The sequence below is a fragment of the Microcaecilia unicolor genome, chromosome 1 (genome assembly GCF_901765095.1).
Source record: "Microcaecilia unicolor chromosome 1, aMicUni1.1, whole genome shotgun sequence".
Classification (NCBI taxonomy): Eukaryota; Metazoa; Chordata; class Amphibia; order Gymnophiona; family Siphonopidae; genus Microcaecilia; species Microcaecilia unicolor.
This window is the reverse complement of record NC_044031.1, coordinates 610194932-610218416: the sequence shown is the minus strand read 5'-3', so window position 1 is coordinate 610218416 and position 23485 is coordinate 610194932. Positions and strand designations below refer to the sequence as shown.

General features: G+C 43.3%; 1 protein-coding gene across 1 annotated transcript in view; it reads right to left on the bottom strand.

The window, feature by feature from the left end:
• The window catches only part of ADGRB1 (adhesion G protein-coupled receptor B1), a 474869-nt gene that overhangs the window by 14379 nt on the left and 437005 nt on the right, over positions 1–23485 (bottom strand). The window contains exons 29-32 of the mRNA XM_030190012.1: positions 23198–23237; positions 13368–14017; positions 3806–3841; positions 245–349 (exon numbers count right to left, since the gene is read on the bottom strand). Of these exons, the coding sequence (XP_030045872.1) occupies positions 245–349; positions 3806–3841; positions 13368–14017; positions 23198–23237 (831 nt within the window). The remainder of the gene's footprint in view (positions 1–244; positions 350–3805; positions 3842–13367; positions 14018–23197; positions 23238–23485) is intronic.

The window sequence follows — 23485 nt, the reverse complement described above, 5'->3', positions numbered from 1 at the left end:
TGTTGGTGTGCACACGAATAGCACCTGTCTATTTCTAAGACTTGTTTTTTCCTCCTTTTTAATTAAAATGCAATAATCTATTTGTACAGTGACATTCATAGAACCTAGCATATTGAATTTGGTGGAGTTTTTTATTTGAATTTTTGCTGTGAATTACTTCACCCCTCGTATATGATATTTGTGGATATCAGCATTGTATAGCACAACATAAATGTTCATTAGACAAACAGTGAAAGTACTGTACCTTGCTATCCAGGGGAAGTGGCTCCTTCTCCTTTTCTGCATGCTGCAGTTTCCGGTTTAAGTCCTGAAACATGTCTTGATGGCGTTTTCTTGTGTGCATGATTTTCTGTAACACAGAAGGGAAGAAGCTGGTCAAGAAGGGGTTAATTTTATAGCGGGGTGCTAGGTTAAGAGCACAGGAAGGCACTTATGTTGCAGTTATTATATAAAAACTCATGGATGCGCATCTTCAATATGACATCTAAATCCAGCTTTGGATGTTTTGCAGAAAACATCCAAAAATCCAGTAGTGAACACAGCCCTTTATGAACCTGAAAATGTCTATCTTTTTTGTTTCAAACATGGCCATTTGCTGGACATTGTTGTGCTCAATGCATCTATCTTTTTGGACAACTTAAAAGAAAAGTCCACAAGAAAAACGCACAAAATCAAGCTATTTGAATGTAGGAGGACCCAGGATCCTTAGTAGACTGGCCACACAGACATCCCAGCAGAGTTGTGGAGCACTCTATGAGGCACTGCGGTAGACTGCACATAAAACATCCCAGGTATACATCTCACCCTTATCCCCTTGTATGGGGAGCCCTCTGAAACCCACCAAATACCTACTGTACCCAACTGTACACCATTACAATAGCCGTTATGCCTATGAGTGTCACCTATATGTGGGTGCAGTGAGTGGTGGGTTTTGGAGGGCTTGTACTTTTCACCACAAGTGTAACAGTTTTAAGAGTGGGATATGGGCCTAGGTCCCCTTCTCTACAGTGCACTGTATAGACCACTAGGCTACTCCAGGGACCTGCTTGCTGCTCTAATAGTACTGACCATAACATCTGGTGCTGTCATGGAAACTGTTATGTACTGGGTTTTTTGTTTTATTTTGTTATGGGTTTTTTTTTTTTTTTACATTTTTAGGGGATTGGAGGGGGTCAGTGACCACTGGGGGAGTAAAGGGAGGGGGTCGTTCTTTTATTACTTCAGTGGTGATTTGGTTATTTGGGGCACCTTTTTGTGACTTAGTTGGTATTAAAACAGGTCTAGCCCAAAATGTCCAGCTTTTAGCCCTGGATGTTTTTGCCTTGTTCCATTATGGCAGAAAAACATCCAAGTGTTAGAAACATCCAAATCTTGCTCCCAACACGCTCCTTTGTGATTTGGTCACACTTCAGATGAACTGCATAGAAAAACATCTTAAAATGAGTTTAGAAAATAGCAATTTGAATGTTATGGGGAAAAAAAAACACCCAAATTCCGCTCTGTGCTGCGTTTTGGATGTTTTTCTGTTTCGAAAATGAGCCCCACAGGCACCTATATGACTTTAAGAATACTAGCCTGCTCAAAAGCAGATGTAAATATTAGCATGTACTTTACATAACTATTTTCTAAAATAAGGGAGCAAATCATGACTCTGTCCATGCTCTGCTCTAACTCTTTAGTCTTTCCTCATATAAGAGTCCTTCCATCCCCTTATCCTTTTTGTTTACCCTTCTTTGTATCTTTTCTAGTTCCAAACTTTTTTGAGATGAGGCGACCAGAACTGCACACAATACTCAAGAAGAGTTACAACATTATGATATTCTTTATTTTATTCTTTATTTCTGTTCTAATAATTCTTACATCTGTTTGTTTTCTGAACACTTCCACACACTGACAACAGTGGAGAAACATGCCTTGTACTTCTAGACCACCAAAGATTACCCCCGGGTAAGTCTTGAAGGTGCACGGGAGATGAGGGGATAGTTGGGGGTTCTGTGAGTGGGAGGCACTACACAGGAGATGGGGCTTCAGCTAAGGTTTCAGTTTGGGTGAAAGGGGCTTCTTGGAGAGGACTGGATTGAGTGGGGAATCTTCTTGGGATCAGGTAGAGGGGGCTTCTTAGTGGGGTATGGGATCAGATTGGGCAGGGTGATCAGTTTGGGTGTAGGGTATTTTGGGGGAGACTGGATTAGGGAGGAGATGGTGGTGGTGGAAGATTATGACAGGAGTGTTCAGACTGTGGAAGATCAGACAGGGGGTGTGGCTTGGGGGGAGGATCAGCCTCTGGGGGGAGATGGTGGTGGGTGTGCTGTGGCAGCATTATTTAAAATAATCCAGAAAAAAAGAGAAGTATCCACAAATCTAGATAGAGATTAGAAGGTCTAATCAAAGTTATATAATATTTTGCTTGGCGCCCTCAGTGTTCAATCCCCATCTAAAAAGAAAGGAAAGGACTGACTGCCACAAAGATATGGCACTAACATTGACCCCTGGGACCATATAGAGGGGCAAAATTGAACGGCGCGCTGTAAAGCGGCGCCCCGACCGTATTATCGAAAAAAGATAGCCGTCTATCTTTCGGTTCGATAATACGGTTGGAGCCAGCCAAATCTCAGCATTTGGGCCAGCTTTAGAGATGGCCGGCATTGGTTTCCGGCGATAATGGAAACTAATGCCGGCGATCTCAAGCCCGGTCAAATCCAAGGTATTTAGTCGTGGGAGGAGCCAGCATTTGTAGTGCACTGGTCTCTCTTACATGCCAGGACACCAACCGGGCACCCTAGGGGGCACTTCAGTGGACTTCAAAAATTGCTGGGTATGACATTTCAGGCTGGCATAGAGGCTGGAAAAAAAAATGTTTTTTTTAATTTTTTGGGGGGGGGTGGGAGGGGGTTGGTGACCACTGGGGGAGTAAGGGGAGGTGATCCCCGATTCCCTCCGGTGGTCATCTAGTCAATTGGGGCACTTTTTTCAGGCTTGGTCCTAAAAATAAATGGACCAAGTGAAGCCGGCCAAATGTTCATCAGAGCCAGCCTTCTTTTTTCCATTATCGGCCGAAGCCGGCCATCTCATAACCACGCCCCCGTCCCGCCTTCCATACCCTTCCAAAATGCCCCCTTTAAGTTTGGCCGGCTCTGCGACAGAAAGCAGTTGGAGCCGGCCAAAATCGGCTTTCGATTATACCGATTTGGCCGGGTTCAGGAGATGGCCGGCCATCTCCCGATTTGTGTCGGAAGATGGCCGGCGATCTCCTTCGAAAATAAGCAGGATAGTTAGCACAGTTCTCCAAAGGTTAAGTGTACTCATGTGTAGATCTGTACATCACTAGGTCTCCAATTCATACCAACTTAAAAACAGTGTCAAAAATAAACAGTGAACCTAATCAATCTCTAAATATATGTGTATATAACTTTAACCTCCCAACTCTGTTAAGAGTTCAATGACAATAAATAGTTCACTTGATAACTCAGTTAGACAAAACTAGCTTCCAAAATTCAATCTCCCAATATAACAGGCTCTGGTTGCTAATATAATGCCAGATGAAATGTGAAATAATTCATTTATCTGAATCATAGAATCACCAGGGGTTTCTTCTTTCAAATTGGGTTCTATTTAAAATAAAAATAGAAATGAGAGGAAAACTGGGTAACTATGGAACAGGCAGAAAATTTGTGACACCTATGTTGTCAAAACAATCTCAATAAAACTACATCCTTGGGGGGGGGAGAGTTGGGGAGGGGGGAGAATGCACAAGTTCTTTTCTGCATGTCATCTCATTCTTGTTAATATAAAAGTAAAGCCTTACCTCAAAATCTAGTTCAGCGTATCGAGATTTTCTTCTCTGGAAATAAAAAAAACAAAATATTGCAATTAATGGTAAAACAGAGATGCTAACGTTCTGCTTTAATATTTTCCCTCATTTTTCATTACGTGTCCCTTCATTACCATCTGCCTAACATCAAGTCATTGCAGCAATGGTATTGGTAGAGGCCATAAATGGCAGTTCTTATTGAATCTGGAGCGCTGCATTTTGCTCCTAAGTGTCATAATTTTGGCTAGGATCCCTTGCCTTCTTGGCATTCACACCCCCTGCTAAGCTCACGAGCAGAACACAAGTTTGAAGGATCACAACAGTGCCGTCACTAGGCTAGTTGACATTTGGTGGTGAAAAAAAAGAGAGAGAGAGAGACAACCAGTAGGCTGTATGTTTTTTTCTATACATTTTTTCTGAATTGCATCCTGCAAAATGGGCTGCAAGGACAGAAGCATACGAAGAATATCTTGGGAACACTGCATGCTCAAGTCCGCAGCATTCCTTTTTGACCAATTACTACTACTACTATTATGTAGGCAAGTGCTTTTCACAAGGGTTTCATCAACTTTACCACCCCCCCCCCCCCCCGACATATTGTCCATAAACTGGTGAGAAGTTATCAAACATAAACCTGCTTTTAAAGATTTGATTTCCAAGGTCTTCAGACAAAGAGGGACAAAGAGTAAAAATAAGTTTGTTCTTTACACACTTTTGTGACATCAAAGGTCCTGTTAAGGAGCATCTTTTTCTGTACCCTCATCAAAAGAAATTGTATGATATGATACCCACCAGTGAGCTTTCTCAGGAGTAGCCCCCATGCTCTGCAATTCACTCCCAGAGAGGCTACGTCTTCCTCGAAACTACCTTTACTTCAGGAAGCAAGTGAAAGCCTGGCTCTTCTCCCAATCCTTCAATACATAGGATGACTGACTATACACAGCTCTGCAGCTGAACTATCTTACTACACACACTGTAACTTAGACCAGGTCCTTATATCTTGTTTTACTGTACAAAGAACTTGCCTCGTTAGGCCACCCATCTATTTATCCCAACTAACTCTGTAACATCCGTCTTGTCTACATCTGTGTATCTGCACTTGGCTCCTTGGCTACATGGTAAGCTGTATTGTAGAAAAGCATTAGCATCATATCTGTTATTTGAATGTTCTAATGCGTGCTTATTAGATGTTTCATTAGTATTATGCTGACATCGTATCATATCTGTTGTTTCCATTTCAGTGCTGTTAAATGTCTATATTTTTGATACTGTTTCATGGTAGTCCTATTATTAGGTTTTAATTTGCTGTTTTCAAGCTTCTCGGTTATTGTATTTATGTTTATATTTGGTCATTTTTACTATTATGCTGTTAACAAAATTGTAAATTGTATGTTAAACTGTACCTGCTGTACACCACCTTGGGTTAATCTCTTCATAAAGGCGGTTAATAAAGCCCAATAAATAAATAAATGTGGGCTGCTGTTAAAATGTGTTATTTTACTGTTTACCCCAGTTATTAGTAACTAGAGGCCCTGTTTACCAGCTAACATTTTTAGCGCATGCTAAAAATTAGCATGCGCTAAATGCTAGAGACACCCATAGGAATATATGGGTGTCTCTAGCATTTAGCAAACGCTAACAACGCTAGTGCACCTTAGTAAACAGAGCACTAGGTCTCATTGCATAAAATGGGACCTGTGCTACAATAGTAGTCCACATTATTTAGATTTTGCTCACATCTTTTTCACTAGTAGCTCAAGGTGAGTTACATTTAGGTACCCTGGATATTTCTCTGTCCCAGGAGGGCTCACAATCTAAGTTTGTACCTGAGGAAATGGAGGGTTAAGTGACTTGCCCAAGATCACAAGGAGCTCCAGTGGGATTTAAACTGGCCACCTCTGGATTGCAAGACCTGTGCTCTAATCACTAGGCCACTCCTCCACATTGTTAACTACACCATTAATACTGCTACTGAGAAGATATTAGGGGCTGTGGGGTCCTTTCACTAAGCTGCATAGATGCCTACATGTGCCAGTTTGGAACTACTGCCCGGCTAGCATGTGGTCCGGGTGGTAATTTCATTTTTTACGTGCGTCCACTACACAAGCCAGAAATATATATTTTATTTTCAGGTGCGTGGCACTAACTGGGCAGTAACCGGCACTGTACGTGCGTTGATGATTACCGCCCGCTTAATGCGTGAGACCTTACTGCTAAGTGAATGGGTGGTGGTAAGGTCTCAGACCCAAAATGACACGCACCCGCACCAATTTTCATTTTGCCGTACGTCCATTTTCGGCAAAAAAGGCATGTTTTACAGGTGCGCTGAAAAATGGATCTGTGCAGGTCCAAACCACGCACCTACACTAGCGCAGGCCATTTTTCAGTGTACCATAGTAAAAGGACCCCTGTGTAAATTACATGGGTTGCCTGTTGAAGCCTGGGTGGAGTTTAAGTATCATGCTGAGTATATACAATTATTTTGGAAAATTGTCCGTTATCTCTTACTGAATTACTAACTTTCTTCTACTCGAGAAAGAGCTCTCGTTTTAGTTCCGTACTTAAACTGGGGTTTCCATCGGTTTCATGTAAGTTCTTTTTGTTATCTGTCCAGCAAGATTTGGAATATGGCAGGGGCATAGCTACGGGTGGGCCTGTTTGGGCCCAGGCCCACCCAATTTCGGCCCAGGCCCGCCCACCCAAGCACACACACATTGCAGCAGCAGCAGCACGGCACGGCAGGGACGGCACCCACACCGCTCAGTCAGCTGATCAGGCTCCCACAGACTCTCCACTCCAGCCCAATTTCATCTCACTCAGGCCCGCCCACCACCCAAGCGCACACCATGTATACACACTGTGACTGCAGCAGCGGCAGCCTAGCGTACCACGTCGTGTGCAGCCGGGCACCTGCTCAGGCTCAGCTGATTGGCTCAGACAACATCAATCCGCCTAGGCGCCTACCTTCGGGCATACACTTGCAGGGCCGCGCCGCGCGCCGCGTCGTAGTTGTTATTTTTTCCATGATTCCTTCCATCTCATCCATCCTATGTGGGTAGCGGTAGCAGGAGCGCTAATGACTGGACGTGGCTGTGCGCAGCAGCATGCTCAGCCTCGCTCTCGCTCCGTCCACTCGCTCGTGGCATTTGAGAGCAGGGGTAGGCTAAAAAAATAGCTGCAGCACGTGCACGCACGCACGCAGGTGCGAGGCGAGCCTCAGCCTGGCCCTGCCTGGAGTGGACGACGACGTATTGGCAAGTTGGGAAAAGTTCTTCTAATCGATTCATTGGAGTTATTGGAGAGATCATTCGAATCGAGTTCCTGTGTCTCTGTATTAACTTTACTGCCAAGGTAAGCAGCAGCTGCCAGCCCAGCCCAGCAGCAGCCAGCAGGTAATAAAATTGTAAATGCTTTTTTTTTTCATCATAATCATCTCTCTCTCTATATATCTATCTCTCTCTATATATATATCTATATATATAGTGCCCACCCATATTAGCTCTGGGCCCACCCAAAATCTCAGGTCTGGCTCTGCCACTGGAATATGGTAACTTTGAAGATCAGATCTTTATCCAATTATTTTCAATTTCGTAAAGGTTTAAAGACATTTCATTTTAGTAAATTTTATGATCTTAATTAGTGAATTTTAATTTCAATCTCTGCTTCTCTCTATGGCCAAGTAAATTGCTCTTCGCATTTGTTTTATGTTACCAGCTTCGATTCCTGAGTAGATATAAAGCGGGATATAAGTACTAGAACAGAATTTGTAGTATGCCTCCTGTTTTGGTCGAAACATGACTTGCCATAACTGAAGTGCACTATAGATGTGCATTTGTAGCATGTATCTGGGGGCCTTTTAACAAAACGGCATTAATCTCCGCATTCTGTATAGGTCACCCAAAATTGGGCATGCAATTTTGAGTGTGGATCACAAATCAGTGCGCAAAATAATTAGCATCTCCTGCGTTTGGCAAGTCCGGGCTTTTGATAGTCCGGACCTGTCAAACTAGTGTGGGAGGATTGCGCACAGGCACAATCCTCCCACACTTTACCCCTATGATCAGAGCTTAGAGAGTGCCTAAATTTGTATGCTACTGGCTCTGATCATAGGGGCGTTATAGTCCCATGCTGTACCAGCGCTATTTTTAGAGCGCTGCTTGGATCACTGCAGGGCTTCTGATCATCAGCTCCTGAAAGTTTAATTTGCAATTTGTGGGGAAATTGATATTATTTGAAGAGGGGTTGTTGGCAATACATTCTTTGAGACCGAGGCTAAGGATTCAATACAGGATAATTCATGGGCTAGGAGTCAAAAAGGGGCAGGTGAGGAGATAGACTTAGATGCCTTGCACAAGGCTGGGAAGGTACAAATAGAGTGATTAATTTCTACCAGCTTAGTGGATCCCTATCCTATATCTTTAGTCAATGTGTCAAGGGCAGGGTTCTGAAAAGCAGTTATGCTGTTAGCTACTGCTTCTTTAAAAAAAAAGGGACATTTTCTAATTTACAATCAGCTACAATTTGGCCACAGTGATTAAAACCCTGTAGAGACCAGTTTAAATGCATTGACCTGGAAAGGTGTAGTGGCAGTTTGCTGGTCCAACTTAACTAATCCTCAGCATTCAACATGGTATTTTGATCACACATTTAAGGATTCTAGGGACTAGGCTAGCACTATTATTTAAGGAGACTCATAAAGGTTTTAATAATATCTCCAACTTTTCTTTAATTTTCACTTGCGTCCATAAAGAAATATTACATGATTGTGTATTAGCAAATACTTTTTATGCAAGTGTTCGGAAAATTGTTGTTCAGTTGAGGTACTGCCGTCTTTAGGATTGTATCTTGATTATATTTATTTATTTTTTTAATGCATTTTTGTATCTCACTGTTATCCAAAAACAAGTCTCGGTTCAAAGTGGCTTATAATTTACATTTTGGTGAGATTACAATTGTTTTATATAGTTATGACGTATAGAGGGCATCGATAGTTTATGTAGTTGTCCATGGAGTTTGGAAGATATAGGATTGAAGAGGTTGGACGGTAGTTCATATAGTTCTATTGGACGTTTTGAAGAGGTCGGTGGATGATAGTTCATGTAGTTATATTAGGAGTTTTAAAGAGATCGGTTTGAAAGGTAGGTTGACGACAGTTTGTGTAGTCATTGAATTTTCAAGGACAACAGTTTGTGTGGTCATCAGATTTTTTAAGTTATCGGATTTTTAAGGACGATAGTTTATGATTGCTATAAATGTATAAGGATTTATATGTTTTTATGAAGCAAAATGATAGGGCTGGATGGCATATATCCAAGGGTACTGAAGGAACTTAGGGAATTTCTAGTGGCTCTGCTTCTCTAGAATCGGGAATGGTCCCTGAGGACTGGAAAAGAGCAGATGTGGTCCCTCTCCACAAAAGCAGAGGTAAGGAAGAGGTTGGAAACTACAGGCCGGTAAGTCTGATTCTGTGATAAGTAAATTAATGGAAATGCTTTTAAAGAGTCAAGTTTTTGGACCAGAGGCAATATGGTTTCACTAGTGGTAGGTCCTGTCAGACAAATATGATTAATTTCTTTGACTGGGTGACCAGAGAGTTGGATCAAGGGACAGCGCAAGATGTGGTGTATTCATAAATAAACTGAGTGCCCTCGGTATGGGCCCTAAAGTGACTGACTGGGTTAAGAACTGGTTGAATGGAAGATGATAGAGGGTAGTGGTAAATGGAGTTCATTCTGAGGGAAAGGATGTTACCGGTGTTGTGCTGCATGGATCAGGTCTTGGGACGGTTCTTTTTAACACTTTTGTAAGCAAAATTGCTAAAGGGCTGTCTGGTAAGGTTTGCTCCTTTGAGAATGATGCCAAAATCTGCAATAGGGTAGACACCTCTGATGAGAATGGTACAGTTTAGGGGGTAAAGAACTTTTTTGCACAAAAAAAGGAGCACGACTTGGGTGTGATTATATGTGATGATCTTAAGGTGACCAAACAGGTAGAAAAGGCGATGGTGAAAGCTAGAAGGATGTTTGTGTGCATAGGGAGAGGAATAGTCAGTAGAAAAAGGAGGTGATGATGTCCTGCTGAGACCTCATTTAGAATATTGTGTACAATTCTGGAGATGGCACCTTCAAAAAGATATAAACAGGATGGTGTCGGTCCAGAGGGTAGCACTAAAATGGTGAGTGGTCTCCATCATAAAGCGTATAGGGACAGACTTAAAGATCTCAATGTGTATACTCTAGAAGAAAGATGGGAGAGGGGAGGTATGATAGAGACATTTAAATATATATGCGACATAAATGCACAGAGGCGAGTCTCTTTCAAATCAGTGGCGTAGCCAGACAGCCAATTTTGGGTGGGCCTGAGCACAAAATGGGTGGGCACAAAATTTTCTCTCTCCCCCCTCTCCCCAAAATTGGCTGTCTGGCTACCCACTGACCCGACCCCCCCCCCCCCAAGCCACTGCTGCAGGTTTCTCCGGCACCACCTACCAGCACCCAATGGGCCTTCTTTCCCCTCCCTCCATTGGGCAGCGCGCGCCAACCTAACTGTACAACAAGGCTGCACGGCACCAGGTCCGTCAGCATGCTGCCGCTAGCTCCTACCTTGTCATCTTTCGGCAGAGGTGTTAGTTCTGCTACTAAATCTGCAGCGGATCCACGCGGTGCCAGGGCTGTCTCTCTGTACGCTGCTGCGACTGCTTCCTCTGCACTACCCACGCCTCTTCAGAAAGAGTATCGGCGGTGAGGTGGTGCTAGCGCAGAGGAAGCAGTCACAGCAGCATACAGAGAGACAGCCCTGGCACCGTGTGGATCCGCTGCAGATTTAGCAGCAGAACTAACACCTCTGCCGAAAGATGACAAGGTAGGAGCTAGCGGCAGCATGCTGACGGACCCGGTGCCGTGCAGCTTTGTTGTACAGTTAGGCTGGCGCGCGCTGCCCGACGGAGGGAGGGAAAAGAAGGCCCATTGGGTGCTCCGTTGCTGGGTGGGCCCGAGCCCAAATTGGGTGGACCCAGGCCCGCCCAGGCCCACCCGTGGCTAAGCCCCTGTTTCAAATGAAAGGAAGTTCTGTAATGAGGGTAAATAGAATGAAAATGAAAAGGGACAGACTCAGAAGTAACCTGAGGAAATACTTCTTCACAGAAAGGGTGGTAAATTCATGGAACGGCTTCCCGATGGAAGTGGTGGAGATGAAAACAATATCTGAATTCAAGAGAGCCTGGGACAAGTACATAGGATCTCTAAGGGAATGATAGGGAGAGTAGATAGCACGGATGGGCAGACTGGATAGGCCATATGGAGGGGCATAATCGAAAGGCACTGGCCAAATAGCTGGCCGGCCATCTCCGGGGCTGGCGCTGCAAGAGGGCGGAGCAAACCGTATTTTCGAAAAAGATGGACAGCTATCTTTTCCTTCGCTAATACGGTTGGGTCCAGCCAAATGTCAGAGTTCGTCGGGGTTGAGATGGCCGGCATCGGTTTTCAGCCATAATGGAAAATAATGCTGGCGATCTCAAACCTGGCGAACTCCAAGACATTTGGTTGTGGGAGGAGCCAGCATTTGTAGTGCACTGGCCCCCCTCACATGTCAGGACACCAACCGGGCACCCTAGGGGGCACTTCTAAAAATTAAAAAAAAATAGCTCCCAGGTGCATAGCTTCCTTCCCTTGGTTGTTTAGCCCCCCAAATCCCCTCTAAACCCCACTCCCCACAACTCTACACCATTACCATAGCCCTAAGGGGTGAAGGGGGGCACCTAGATGTGGGCACAGTGGGTTTCGGGTGGGTTTTGGAGGGCTCTCATTTACCACCACAAGTGTAACAGGTAGGGGGAGGGGCCTGGGTCCACCTGTCTGAAGTGCACTGCACCCACTAAAAACTGCTCCAGGGACTTGCATACTGGTGTCAGGGAGCTGGGTATGACATTTGAGGCTGGCATAGAGGCTGGCAAAAAAGTTTTTTTGGGTTTTGTTTTGGGTGGGAGGGGTTGGTGACCACTGGGTGAATAAGAGGAGGTCATCCCCAAGTCCCTCGGTGGTCATTTGGTCAGTTGGGGCCCCTTTTTGAAGCTTGGTCCTGAAAAAAAAGGGACCAAGTAAAGCTGGTGAAATGCTTGTCAAGCCTGACTTTTTTTTCCATTATCAGGCGAAGCCGGCCATCTCGTGAGCACGCCCCCGTCCCGCCTTTACTACCCTACTGACATGCCCTCATGATGTTTCATCGGCTCCGCAACGGAAAGCAGTTGACCCCGGCCAAAATCGGATTTCAATTATACCGATTTGGCCGAGTTCAGGAGATCGCCGGCCATCTCCCAATTTGTGTTGGAAGATGGCGGGCGATCACTTTCGAAAATGAGCTGGATGGTCTTTTTCTGCTTTCATTTTTCTGTGTTCTTCTATTTTCTTGTTTCTTATTCAGAAGTCCATCAGGCAATAAAATATATAGAACATGATTTCCAAACTGGTCCAAGGGACCCCACAGTCAGCCAGGCTTCAGACTATTCACAATGAATATGTATCACATAAATTTGTATTTACCAGGTTTCTAATGTAGGCAAATTTGTAGTATGTATATTCATTGTGGCTAACCAGAAGCTCTGAGTGGCTGCAAGGTTAGAGAGTGGAGTAGTAGCCTAATGGTTAGTGGAGTGCAGTGGGCTGAGTACCTAGGAAATTGGGTTCAATTCCCACTGCAGCTCTTTCTGACTCTGGGCAAGTCACTTTATTCTCCATTTCACCAGATTAAAAAAAATTAGAAGCCCTTTTAATAAGCTGCACTAAAAGGTGGCCTGTGCTCTGACTAGGGCATGGGTTTTCACATGCACTGCCATTTTTAGCGCAGCTATAAAATGGCTGTTTTGTTAATTACCTCAATTGGGAAATTAGCACATGAGGTGTTACCGACACTTATTTAGTGGGCAGAAAGGGCTCACATGCTAACCATGTGCTAATTAGTAGGCATGCGGCAATGTGGCTGCGCTAACCGATTAGCGATGAATACACTTACTCTTCACCCCCCCCCCCTCCCGGTGCTAAAAAATAAAAGTAATTTTTAGTGCATGGGAAGTGTGTGCAGATGGCAACAGGATGCCTGAGCATGCCCCGAGGTACCGCATTTTTCTGCACGGTAAACATGTGTTACAGTTTACTGCTATTTAGTAAAAGGACCCCTTAGATTGTGAGCCCACTAGGGACACAGAAAGTACCGATATATAATGGAGATAAACCACTTTGGTTGTACCAGAGAAAGGTGGTATGTCAAAACCATCGACCTTTATTTGGGAAGCCCTGCTATAAATATATTCTGAAATATTGATAACAGTTCAGTTCCTCTGTAGGTTACCCTATTAGCATTTTCACATCCTCTCTGTGGGACCAGACAGATTCAATCTTTTCCTTGGTGAAATGGCTTCCAGAAACATATTGCTCTTGTACAGTTATCTTAGTACAAGGTATGATCACAACTTTCAAAAAAGGGATTGGAAGGGGTGGAAAACACCACTGTTAATGCTAAAACCAATCAATAAATTTTCAACTGCAAGCAATCAACTGCTTACCTCCAAGGAACTCATGGATAGAGTAGAGATAGTTTCGCTCTTAGACACCAGTCCAGAATTCCCTAAATCCCCCGTGTCACTCAGACTGAGGGGTATCTGCGACTCGATGGGAAGGTTCTGTGGCTGTAGGTGTGGGGAACTCTGGTCCTTGTACAGTTTTCCCCTTGGTTCCCTGGGAGGGCTTTTCACCATATAGCCTGGTTCAGTCATGCTGAGGTGTATAAGCCTGGTTTGAGGCATCTGGTCAATATTTATACTGTATTTACCCTCATCCTTGGGCTTAACCCTTAGGCTAGATGTATTGGCAGGTAAGATAACATAGCTGGTGTCCAGTGATTGTTCTTGAGCTCTAGTGAGCTCCGAGTCCAGCTTTTTGAAAATGTCCCCATCACAGATATAGACTGACTTGGGTGGTTGATTCTTATCCTTTTTCAAGGTGAGTGTATGGTTGCTGTATTCATTCAAATTGATGCCTCCAAAGTAATGGGGGGATCCTTGAAGGTGCATCTTAGACACATTGGATGGAAGACTATTAAAGGTGGATCCTTTCTGATGGTTTAGCTTCAGTTTCTCCTCATCCTGGAGAGATGGGCGCTTGAAAGTCCCTGTGAGAGTTGAGGTCCTCATGCCAGTGATGTCCTTATTCAACACTAGAGAACAAACATATGCATTAGCACATGATAGAAACAGAGAATTCAATAGAATATTTTAGCCTTATGATGAATCAGTGAGATCTCTGTTTCACATTAGTCAATACAAATTTACAGGTCAATATTCAGCAGCCATAGGAAGTGCATTTTTTAAACACCAGCTGTGGCGATCAAAAAATATCCAGATTTTCAATACCACTATCCAGATGGTAGCCACCGCTGAACATCCAGATAAGGCAATCAGCGGTAAAACTTATTCAGATAGGAGTCCTTTTACAAAGGCAAACTGAACAATGGCTTGCGGTAGTGTAGGCGCCAGTTTAGGGCGCACGCCGATCCATTTTTTAGCGTGCCTGTATTAAAGGCCTTTTTTAACAGTTTTTGACGAAAATGGACATGCGGCAAAATGAGCCAGTCATTGACCTAGCGGGCACTCGGTAAGCGGGTGGTAATGACCTATGAATGCCAAATGCCACTTGGCGCGCGTCTGTTATGTGCACCCGAAAATAAAAAATATTTTTCAGATGCATATTAGATGCACGCTGAAAATGAAATTACCGCAAGAGCCACGCAGTAATCGGGTGGTAACTCCATTTTGGAGCACGTAGACGCTTACGCAGCTTAGTAAAAGGACCCCATAGTGTCAGAATTCAGTCTGCAATACAAATAATTTGAAAGACCTTTTATCTGTCCTAACTTTGAATAGTTTTGTGTCATCTACAAACGTGATCGCTTCCCTCATTGTTACCATTTGCAGATCATTTATAAATATATTAAAAAGCACTAGATTCAGTACAGATTCCTATGCACCTTCACTACTCACCTTTCTCCATTTAATCCTACTCTTTTTAAAAATCTTTTTATTGTTCAAACATTTTTATTGAGCTTTTCAAATTACAAAACATGAATTATAGTATAACATACAGTGGGGGAAATAAGTATTTGATCCCTTGCTGATTTTGTAAGTTTGCCCACTGACAAAGACATGAGCAGCCCATAATTGAAGGGTAGGTTATTGGTAACAGTGAGAGATAGCACATCACAAATTAAATCCGGAAAATCACATTGTGGAAAGTATATGAATTTATTTGCATTCTGCAGAGGGAAATAAGTATTTAATCCCTCTGGCAAACAAGACCTAATACTTGGTGGCAAAACCCTTGTTGGCAAGCACAGCGGTCAGACGTCTTCTGTAGTTGATGATGAGGTTTGCACACATGTCAGGAGGAATTTTGGTCCACTCCTCTTTGCAGATCATCTCTAAATCATTAAGAGTTCTGGGCTGTCGCTTGGCAACTCGCAGCTTCAGCTCCCTCCATAAGTTTTCAATGGGATTAAGGTCTGGTGACTGGCTAGGCCACTCCATGACCCTAATGTGCTTCTTCCTGAGCCACTCCTTTGTTGCCTTGGCTGTATGTTTTGGGTCATTGTCGTGCTGGAAGACCCAGCCACGACCCGTTTTTAAGGCCCTGGCGGAGGGAAGGAGGTTGTCACTCAGAATTGTACGGTACATGGCCCCATCCATTCTCCCATTGATGCGGTGAAGTAGTCCTGTGCCCTTAGCAGAGAAACACCCCCAAAACATAACATTTCCACCTCCATGCTTGACAGTGGGGACGGTGTTCTTTGGGTCATAGGCAGCATTTCTCTTCCTCCAAACACGGCGAGTTGAGTTCATGCCAAAGAGCTCAATTTTTGTCTCATCTGACCACAGCACCTTCTCCCAATCACTCTCGGCATCATCCAGGTGTTCACTGGCAAACTTCAGACGGGCCGTCACATGTGCCTTCCGGAGCAGGGGGACCTTGCGGGCACTGCAGGATTGCAATCCGTTATGTCGTAATGTGTTACCAATGGTTTTCGTGGTGACAGTGGTCCCAGCTGCCTTGAGATCATTGACAAGTTCCCCCCTTGTAGTTGTAGGCTGATTTCTAACCTTCCTCATGATCAAGGATACCCCACGAGGTGAGATTTTGCGTGGAGCCCCAGATCTTTGTCGATTGACAGTCATTTTGTACTTCTTCCATTTTCTTACTATGGCACCAACAGTTGTCTCCTTCTCGCCCAGCGTCTTACTGATGGTTTTGTAGCCCATTCCAGCCTTGTGCAGGTGTATGATCTTGTCGCTGACATCCTTAGACAGCTCCTTGCTCTTGGCCATTTTGTAGAGGTTAGAGTCTGACTGATTCACTGAGTCTGTGGACAGGTGTCTTTCATACAGGTGACCATTGCCGACAGCTGTCTGTCATGCAGGTAACGAGTTGATTTGGAGCATCTACCTGGTCTGTAGGGGCCAGATCTCTTACTGGTTGGTGGGGGATCAAATACTTATTTCCCTCTGCAGAATGCAAATAAATTCATATACTTTCCACAATGTGATTTTCCGGATTTAATTTGTGATGTGCTATCTCTCACTGTTACCAATAACCTACCCTTCAATTATGGGCTGCTCATGTCTTTGTCAGTGGGCAAACTTACAAAATCAGCAAGGGATCAAATACTTATTTCCCCCACTGTATATAATCGTATACATTAAGAAATGTACAATTATTTAAGTAGAAAAATTACATAATACATACAATTAAAAAAACTCCAATTAGTATTAACAACACATAAGGTGTCTTACGATTTCACATAAAATTATAGAGCACATCTATATGCTTTGAATTTAACTTATAAAACATATTACATGTTAGTAAATTCTATTACAGGTATCCATAATTTTTTCATATGAATTTATGCTTGTATTTTTTTCCGCCGCAACTCATTCAAATTTAGCAGTTACACACTAATTTATGTATTCTAATTTCATGAAGTCTTTCCAATGCTGAAAAATCAATTTTACTGCAATATGTAGCAATCATAACATCAGTTAAATAAAAAATCTTTTAGGGGCCCTTTTACTAAGCAGCGAAAGCATCTACATGCGCCCAGCGTGCACCAATTTGGAGTTACCGCCTGGCTGTTGCAGTAATTTCATTTTTGGTGCACGCCCGAAAAATAATTTTTATTTTCTGGCGTGCATCCGCTATCCACCTTATAATTAAAAGAGAAAAACGCCTAGATTTCGACCCAAATCGGGAGATAGACGTTTATCTCACAAAAACAAATACATCGGTATAATGGAAAGCCAATTTTGGACGTTTTCAACTGCACTCCATCGCGGAAGCGTACAAAGTTGACGGGGGCGTGTCGGAGGCGTGGCGAAGGTGGAACTGGGGCGTGGTTATTGGCCGAGGAGAGATGGATGCCTTTCGCCGATAATGGAAATAAGTATGCGTTTGTAGCTAGAATTTAGGGCACTTTTCCTGGACCCTGTTTTTTCCACAAATAAGGCCCCAAAAAGTGCCCTAAATGACCAGATTACCCCCAGAGGGAATCGGGGATGACCTCCCCTGACTCCCCCAGTGGTCACTAACCCCCTCCCACCACAAAAAATGATGTTTCACAACTTTTTATTTTCACCCTCAAATGTCATACCCACCTCCCTGGCAGCAGTATGCAGGTCCCCCTTCACCCCTTAGGGCTATAGTAATGATGTAGACTTGTGGGCAGTGGGTTTTGAGGGGGATTTGGGGGGCTCAACACACAAGGGAAGGGTGCTATGCACCTGGGAGCTCTTTTACCTTTTTTTTTGTTTTTGTAAAAGTGCCCCCTAGGGTGCCCGGTTGGTGTCCTGGCATGTGAGGGGGACCAGTGCACTACGAATCCTGGCCCCTCCCACGAACAAATGCCTTGCATTTATTCGTTTTTGAGCTGGGCGCTTTCATTTTCCATTATCACTGAAAAACAAAAACGCCCAGCTCACAAATTGTCGAATAATATTGCTTGAGCTACTGTCCTAAAGCTTAAAGGACTAAGAGAAGAGCACATCGCTCTCAGTCTTCTCAGGTTGAGAAAGAATTTTCTAACCTGACCTGAAAGGTTAGTCTCGAGTTCAATATTACACCAATTACTCTAGACTTGGCTTCCAATCCCAATGAAATTCCAGAGCTTAGATTAACAAAACCTGTTGTTGATTGCCAAACCATAGCAGTTTAGTCTTTTTAACATTCAATTTAAGAAAGTTAAACCTAGTCCACTTTTCAGCTACTGAAATGTGGCTCTTTACAGCAGCAAGTGAATCATGTTCTGGAAAAAGCACAAATATATCATCCACATATGAAAGGGAATAAATATTCCTTTCTTTCAAATAACCACCTAGGGGACTCATATATACATAAAAAACCTGGGGAGACAGTGAAAAACCCTGGCGAGTGGAGATATATAGGGCCTGATATTCTGTGCTATTTAACCGACCAGGAACAGCTCCTGGTAGGTTAACTAGTGCTTAGCCGGCTAACCGCTAATATTCAGCACGATATAGCCGGTTATCTCCACTGAATATTAGCACTTGCGACTAGCTGCTAACCAGCTGGCATGTAACTTAGGGGTCCTTTTACTAAAGTGCGCTGAAAATGGCGCGCACAGATCCATTTTTCAGTGCGCCTGTAAAAAAAGCCTTTTTAACATTTTTGTTGAAAATGGACGTGCAGCAAAATAAAAATCGGCGCATGTCCATTTTGGGTCAGAGACCTTACCACCAGCCATTGACTTAGCGGTAAGGTCTCATGTGTTAACTGATCGGTAATCACATACGCACGTAGAATGCCACTTGAAGTGCATAGCTGGCATGCTTTAGAAAATACAAATTATTTTTCGGACGTGCGTAGTGGACGCACACCAAAAATGAAATTACAGCAAAGGCCACATGGTAGCTGGGCGGTAACTCCAAATTTGCGTAGGTTGGGCACAAGTAGGTGCCTGCGTGGCTTAGTAAAAGGGCCCCTTAGACGGTTAAGTGTGAATATTCACGCTTAACCGGCTCTATTTGCCCTTCACACATGATTTTTAAGCATAGCACAGGTTGGGTAACAATGAGAAGCAAAGCATGCAAATATATCCACAGCAGCTCATTATTATGCAAAATGAATATCATAATGTCTGAGCTCACTGGCATTATCTTTCCTTCCAGGAACATCAAATATTAACACTCCCAGAGTGCCTCTTAAAGGTGCCAGTGCTAGAAAACTTTGCCCCCCCCAATCAAACCCCTAATCCCCCTGATTATATCCTCCATCCACTCATCAAATCCCCAACCCTACCCCCCTCCAACACAAACCCTCACACCCCTAATCTCCCTGCACCTACTGGGGTTTCTCTGATAGCTAATGGGAAGGGGCAGGAGCGATCCTTGCTCACTCTTGCACAGTTGGGGCCAGAGGAGTAGACTAATGGTCACTGCAGCAGACTGAGATCCTGGGAACCTGGATTCAATTCCCCCTACAGCTTCTTGTGACCTAAGACAAGTCACTTAACCATCCATTGCCCCAGGTACAAAAAAACTTAGACTGTGAACCCACTAGGGACAGAGATAGTACCTGTATATAATGTGTACTGTGCTGAGTACATCTAGTAGCGCTATAGAAATGATTAGTAGTAGAAGGGTTCACAATGGCACCAAAATCTCCCTAGCACAAATCTTAAGAGTAGCCATACTGGGTCAGACCAATGGTCCATCTAGCCTAGTATCCTGTTTTCCAAACAGTGGCCAAGCCAGGCCACAAGTACCTGGCAGAAACCCAAATCGTGGCAACACTCCATATTACAAATCCCAGGGCAAGCAGTTGTTTCCCATGTCTGTCTCAATAGCAGACTATGGAATTTTCCTCCAGGAATTTGTCCAAACCTTTTTTAAACCCAGATACACTAACTGATGAATGTCACAAGAAAAATATGTACATAGGGGGCCGGATTCAGTAAATAGCACCCAAAGATAGGCATCGGAAAGATCCATGCTAAGCTGGTATTCTACAAAAGGGCATGCCGTGAAGAGCATCCCTTATATAATACTAGCATAATGCAGATTTTGCACCAAACTTTCGGAGACAGCATTTACGCTTGCCACGGCCTGGTATAAATGCTGGTGACCAATTTACGGCAGTTGGGTGAACATTTTATAGTGTTCTATAACATTGGGGGAGATTCTTGGCATCTGGAAAATCCGCGTGGAAATTATTTTTGACTAAGCATATTCTATAAGATTTAGGCGCAGTATATATCATTTATCGTTTATTGCTTTTCCTATACTGTGTCTAGTTGCAGTGCAAATCAGAATATGCTTAGTTAATATCCCACTGCCTAAAAATACGCTCAACCATTTACATCAACGAAAATGTGGCGTAAATCCCTGCGCGTAGATTTACGAGAACTGGGAAATATTCTATAACAACATGAGTTGTGCCTAACTTCTGAGAACACCCCCTGATCTGCTCATGCTCTTCCCATAGCCACGCCCTTGTACAGTTGTTTGTTATAAAATGTAGGTGTGGATGTTAAAGAATATTGGCTAGGGCAGATGTGTGTGTGACTCAGGAATAATGTTAGGAAGTACTTTTTCATGGAGAGGGTGATAAGATAACTTGAATGCCCTCCCGTGGGAGGAGGAGAAGATGCAAATGTTAACAGAATTCAAAAATGCATGGGATAAACACAAAGGAATCCTGTATGGAAGGCGAGGAACCAAACAAGCTTAGTGGTTATTTATTTATGTATTTATTTTATTTATTTATTTATTTGTTTGTTTGTAGCATTTGTATCCCACATTTTCCCACCAATTTGCAGGCTCAATGTGGCTTACATTTGCCGTAGTGGCGGTTGCCATTTCCGGTTAACAGAATTACAAATGGTATTGCATTAAGGTGCGTACATACATGGTAAAGAATAATACATAATGGTATTGCATATAGGTTCCTGAGTGATAGATTAGATTGTAACATATGTTAGGTCATCAATTATAGAGAGATCGTTTTCGACATAAGGATTAAAGTGGTATTGCATTAAGGTGCGTACACACATGATAGAGAAGAATACATTATGGTATTACATATAAGTTCCTGAGTAATAGATTAGATTGTAACCTGTGTTAGGTCATCAATTATAGAGAAATCATTTTTGACATTAGGAATTAAAGTGGTACTGCTTGTTCATTAATAGCAGTGAGGTTAGTCAGTCAAGTGATCAGATGGCAACACCAGTAATTGTGAATCGAAGCCAGTGCTGGGCAGACTTCAATGATCTGTGCCCTTAAAATGGCAAGGACAAATCAAGATCAAGTACATGTATCATACCTTATACTATGAGTTTATCTTGTTGGGCAGACTGGATGGACCATACAGGTTTTTATCTGCCATCATTTAAAAAATACCCAAGTAAAAAACGCATAAAATTAAGCCATTGGGCTGTAGGCGGAGCCAGCATTCTTAGTAGTCTGGCCACACAGACATCCCAGGAGAGAAAGGGAGCACTGCAGTGAACTTCAAATAAATACTCCCGGGTATACATCTCACTGTTGCTCCCTTATAGGTGAAAGAGGAACCTATATGTGGTACAGTAGGGTTCGGGTGACTTTGGGAGGACTCATGTTTTCCATCACAGGTGCAACAGGTAGGAGGAGGTATGGGCCTGGGTCCACCTGTCTGCAGTGCACTACACTCACAGCTAGATGACTCCAGGGACCACCTGCATGCTGCTCTAATGAACCTGGTTATAATATCTGAGGCTGTCATAGAGGTTGTTAAATAATGTTTTTAATCATATTTTTTGGGGGGTGGGAGGAGGTTAGTGACCACAGGGAGAGTAAGGGGAGGTCATCCCTGATTCCCTCCAGTGATCATCTGGTCATTTAGGACACTTTTTTGTGACTTATTCGTTAATAAAACAGGTCTAGACCACAACATTCAACTTATAGCCCTGGATGTTTTTGTTTTGTTCCATTACGGCAGAAAAAATGTTAGGAATGCCTAGATCCCACCCTTAACACACTCCCGACATGCCCCCTTGTGATTTGAATGTGCGTCTGATGGACTTCATAGAAAAACATCTAAAAATTGGTTTCGAAAATACCAATTTGGACGTTTTTGTGAGAAAAACATCCAAATGTAGGTTTATGCCACTTTTTGGATGTTTTTCTCTTTTTGAAAATGAGCCCCTATATGTTACAATCTATGCCTTGGGTCCCCACCAGGATTTCAGAGAATGAATCACAGAATAAACCCTGGTATTCATTGTGAACAATTCTTAAGGAAAGACCTAGAACTAGAAAAACCCTGAGAGCTGCAGGCAGGGCCAGTGTTAGAGGCTGACAGTTAGGGCAATTATCTTGGGCCTCCTGGCCACAGGGGGTCTCAATATGTATAGTCTGAAGGTGGGCCTTGGGGCCCCCTTCCCAGTATCTGCCCTGGGCCCTTACATGTGTAACACCAGCCCTGACAGCTAGAATAGGCTATGGTGTAGAACGGGTAAAAGAGAATCAATTTTTTACTCTTTCAAAAAGTACAAAGACTAGGGGACACTCAATTAAGTTATATAGAAATACTTTTAAAACAAATAGGAAGAAATAGTTGTTCACTCAATGAATAGTTAAGCTCTGGAACTCGTTGCCAGAAGATGTGGTAACAGTGGTTAGAGTATCTGGAGGAAAAGTCTATTGAGATAGACTGCTTGGCCTGGGATAGGTAGCATAGAATGTTGCTACTAATTGTGTTTCTGCCAGGTACTTGTGACCTGGATTGGCCACTGTTGGAAGCAGGATAGTGGGCTAGATGGACCATTGGTCTGACCCAGTATGGCTATTCTTATGTTATTATGGATCACTGGCAATGCTAGACCAGAGAAACCAACATAATGAAGGTCTTTCGATCACCTAATTGCCAAACAAGGGATACATTTTTCAATTGTGATACTCTCAGCATTGTGTGATGGAATAATTTAGACATATGTAAAGTTATAAGTACTAAGGTCAATGGGGAAAAAATAGTGCAGGCAAACAGACAACTTCTAGGTTGATCCAGTTGTGGCTTTGTCCCACATCCCTCTCTGGTCTTGTCACAGCCCTCTCTGGTCTTGTTGTCCTGCCTTTCCTATAGAAACCGTTGGACAAAACTGGAAATGGGTCAGACAACAAGCCTAATATTCTCTCCAGGTTGAGGGTCTCAATTTCATGAATGCTGAAAACACAAATTACTGATTACCATTGAAACACATTAACAAAGATAATTTGACTAGCTAAAGAAAAAAAGGAAAAAATGCATACAGTTTGACTAGCAAACTGGGCCAGTTGCTCACCTGTGATGTGCTCACCTGATCTACACGCCAAGTCCACATCCTTCTCAAAGTCAGTCTACAAAGAGAGAAAGAAAAGAAACCTGTCAACTGGGCACCATGGAATAGATCATTCATCATAACCATTCAAACGTTCAATACTGCATGTTGTTTCAAACGGTACTGGAAGGAGCTAGCTCAGTGATTTCCAAACCGTTGCATGCAAATTTCTATGATGCATATTTATTATGGGTATCCTGAAAACCAGACTCGCTGGGGATCCCTCAGGACAGATTTGGGAATCACTGAGCTAGAATAATTCCTTCA